This window comes from Myotis davidii, unplaced genomic scaffold (genome assembly GCF_000327345.1).
Source record: "Myotis davidii unplaced genomic scaffold, ASM32734v1 scaffold244, whole genome shotgun sequence".
NCBI lineage: Eukaryota > Metazoa > Chordata > Mammalia > Chiroptera > Vespertilionidae > Myotis > Myotis davidii.
Window position 1 is genome coordinate 45,072 of NW_006294993.1, and position 3,499 is coordinate 48,570.

The 3,499-nt window shown below is 62.6% G+C and overlaps 1 protein-coding gene across 1 annotated transcript in view; it reads right to left on the reverse strand.

Moving 5' to 3' along the window:
* Window positions 1-3,499, reverse strand: part of MYT1 (myelin transcription factor 1) — a 51,648-nt gene that overhangs the window by 6,180 nt on the left and 41,969 nt on the right. The window contains exons 17-19 of the mRNA XM_006769552.2: window positions 2,884-2,946; window positions 2,572-2,655; window positions 3-43 (exon numbers count right to left, since the gene is read on the reverse strand). Of these exons, the coding sequence (XP_006769615.1) occupies window positions 3-43; window positions 2,572-2,655; window positions 2,884-2,946 (188 nt within the window). The remainder of the gene's footprint in view (window positions 1-2; window positions 44-2,571; window positions 2,656-2,883; window positions 2,947-3,499) is intronic.

Genomic DNA, 3,499 nt, shown 5'->3' on the forward strand with positions numbered 1-3,499 from the left:
GCCGCTGACATGGCCAAGCCCCACACAGCCTGGAACTGGACACCTGGCACAGACATTCAGAGGGGAGTAGGGGTGCCGGGCAGAGCCCAGAGGCCCTCCACACAGGCCCTGCCATGGCCGCAGCCCCAGGGCGGTGACAGCCGCAGGAATCACGTCCCCTCTCCAGCCTTGGTCTCTGCCCCCTGCGTGGCCAGAGGGTCCCCAGCAGACTTTAACATGACGCTCTGGCCCCGAGGTGGCTCGCGGGGGTCTCTGGGTCCACCCTACTAGTAGACCTGCTGCCCATGCCGCCTTGTACCATGCCAGTGGTGAAGTGCCCGCCGGGACCACCCAGAGACCACTGGCTGGGAGCCTGCACCAAGCACAGGCCCGGGTGGCCTAGGAGTCACGGAGGTCAGGAGGGTACCCTGAGCCCCACCCCCGCACCCATATGAGGCTGGTCATGGCATGATGCCTGTGGGTGTCCCAGCTTCTCCACATCCGAAATGTGTGTCTGGAAGGATGGATGGAGGCCACAGCTCACATGGGAAACGGGCTCAGACACCCCAGAGTGACCCAGCCTGAGGCTGGCCTCCCCTTTATTCAGGTTGTTCAAGGAGAGGAAGGGGTCCCTACAGAAATCACAACGCCCCAGGGACAGGTGAGATGACGAGGGGCTGAGAGTGACTGCCCTGACCCTGCTGTCAGGACCACGCGGTCACACACAGCAGGTGGAGGCCAAGAGCTCTGGGTGCCTCATGGGGAGGGACCTGGCCCGGCAGCTCACAGCTGCTCCTTCTGAGCACCGACGGGTCCGGGCTTTGGGGCCAACAGGGGACAGAGGACAAGCTCCTCTATCTGCAAGTTCCTCGTCCTCTCCCTCCAGCAGGCAGGGCCCCTTCAACATGGCGCTGGTCACCACTGCCTTGCGCTGCTCACCCGCTGCGCACAGGGCCCAGGAGGCGACACACCGCCCATGTTACAGAGAGGTTCCTGGGCTCAGAGAAGCCAGGGCAGGAAGCCCGTGGCAGGGCTGGGCCGTCCCAGGGCTCCTGCAGCACCAGAGGGGGGTAGGGGTGTGTGCACTGCCCAGTGACAAGGCCATCTGGGCTCCTAGCCCCAACACCCCGGCCTCGGTCGGAGCAGCCACCACAGACACTTTCCGGCCTTATTTGTCCCCTTCTGCCAGCTCCCATTTCCTTAGTCATCCCACCCACATGGACCTTGGGCCTGTGGGGTGTCCACTGACCCCATCCAAGGTCACCTCAGCCCATAGTTCAGAGCAGACACACTGCCAGGGGCTCACAGGGGGTTGGGGAGGTTCCGTTTTATACCCATCCCCCAAACCTGGACACCTCCCAGCTGAGGGCATCTGGCAGGAGGCCTGGGCCAGGTGCCCATGAAGCCCCAACATGACAAGATCAAAAGGCCGAGCGAGCGGTGGGCCTGGAGTCTCCTTCGCTCTCTGCGCAGCCTGCCTGCAGGGACTGTGCTGTGTCCCTAGAACTGAGTGGCTAGTGAGCACTTTCTTCTCATCCATCCAGTGCCCAGATCTTCAGAGCTGTCAGGTGACATTGTTAACATGTGTGTGGAGTGCGACTCTCGTGGCTTCTGCGCTCCCCGGGCAGCCTGTGCTGGGAGCGGGAGTGATGAGCCACCGGGTCCCAGATGCCACTGTAGTGAGGACAGAGGGCATCCAGCTCCCGACCCCAGGAGCCCCCACAGACTTGGATGGCCAGTAACTCAGCTGTGGCCACAGGGATTCGCCACAAAGTGCTGACAGGACTTAATCTCAAGCAGAGCAGACACAGGGGCCAGAACGGGAGCCCTCTCCTCGCCAGCCTGTCCAGAGGCTCAGGGAGCATGTCACAAAACCCCGTCCCGCGGCAGGGCAGCCTGCAAGCCCCTTGCCTGGGAGCCCGAGGAGCTCGCCCCTCCTGCAGAGGCTGAGCTGTTTCTGAAAGTCACCTTCTCAGTTGGCTGCAGAAATCTTGTTTGTTTTGTTTTTTTGAAACAAAGTTCACAGCACATTGGGAAGAGGAGCCCGGTTCCCAGGGAGCCTGCACGTCCTGGTACTGGTTCGAATTGTCTGCAAGGACAGCACAGTGCGCTCACTGCCGCCCCGCCTCCCACAGCCATGTGGAGGCCCCAGTCCAGGGTGAACCTCCAAGGATCTCACCCGGCTCCCGCAAAGGTGTATGAGCACGCAGGTCTGTGAGTCCCACACTCACGACCGACTGCAAGATCTCCCATCTTTCTTACCACAGCCTCCTCCTCAACCCCTGCACCTGCCCTTTCCCACAGACGGACCGAGACCAGTGCCCACGAGTGCCCCAGGGGCTGCTCCACACCTCAGTCCTGTGCCCAGTTGGCCTCCGGTGCCTGGGTAGCAGGGCCCTGTGCCCCTCGGCCCATGGCTGGGGCCTGCGTGCCCTGATACAATGCACAGGGCTCACGCCTTCATAGGCGTCCACATGCCTGGGGCGAGAACATCTGTACGAGCAGGTGCTGTCACTGAGGGGCCATGTGAATGGAAAGGGATCGAGAAGCTACAGGAAAGCCCCAATTCCGCCGGGCAAGGCCCTGACTTACTTCATCAGCTCGGGGTCCTCCTTGTCGTCCTTGGTCGGCGTCACCTTGGTGCCGCTCTTCTTGGCACGAGGGCAGCCGGACAAGCTGGTTTCAAAAGAGGAAAAATACAACTGTGGTCCCAGAGCAGCAGCACCTCACCCCGGGGTCTGCAGCCCTGGAAGACCCCCGACAGGGTGCGCCCCCAAGAGCCCAGCTCTGGTGCAGAGGCAGCTCAGCCTGGCTGCCAGCAACACTGACGTCTTACTTGGACCTTTACACCTTCACCTGAGAAAGAGGCCCCGCCCCGCGGCACCCCTGGGCGCGCAGGCTCACCTGCGGTGCGAAGCGTAGTTCCCCGTGATGTGGCCAGAGCCATCGCAGCCGGGCGTGGGGCACCTGCAAAGCAAAGGGACAAGGGAGCTGGGACAGAGCCGGTGAAGACACCCACCCCAGGGGGCCTCGCAGTCGGTGGTGCCCACCCTGGCCAGCCTTCCACCGGGCCTCCGGCCTTCACTGCTTTGCCAGTGAGACCTCCACGGAGTCCCAGAAAGGCCAAGAGGAGAGCACACCCCCACAGTAGGGATGCTGAGCTCCGAGCCTGGCCTGGTGCAGGGTTTGGGGCTGCCACAGAAGGTTCCAGAACACACACCGGCCTTCACTCTACACGGATGGTCAGGGAGGCAAGCCTAGCACCTAGCACCTGGTCTCCATGGTGTCACTGGGAAGGAGAGGGTTTCCCTGAAGGAGGCTGTGCCGTGTGAGCGCCACCCACACCATCCCCAAGACCCAGCGTGCTCACCCAGCTCAGGGCGGGCTGGCTCCAGGGAAAAGGGGAGCACGACACACACAGCCCAGCTCTGCCCACACAAAACGCTGGGCAGCCGTAGCACAGAGACCGTAGAAATTCCACTTTAGTGCACGAGCGTGGGCTTCCTTAAATGACGTTCCC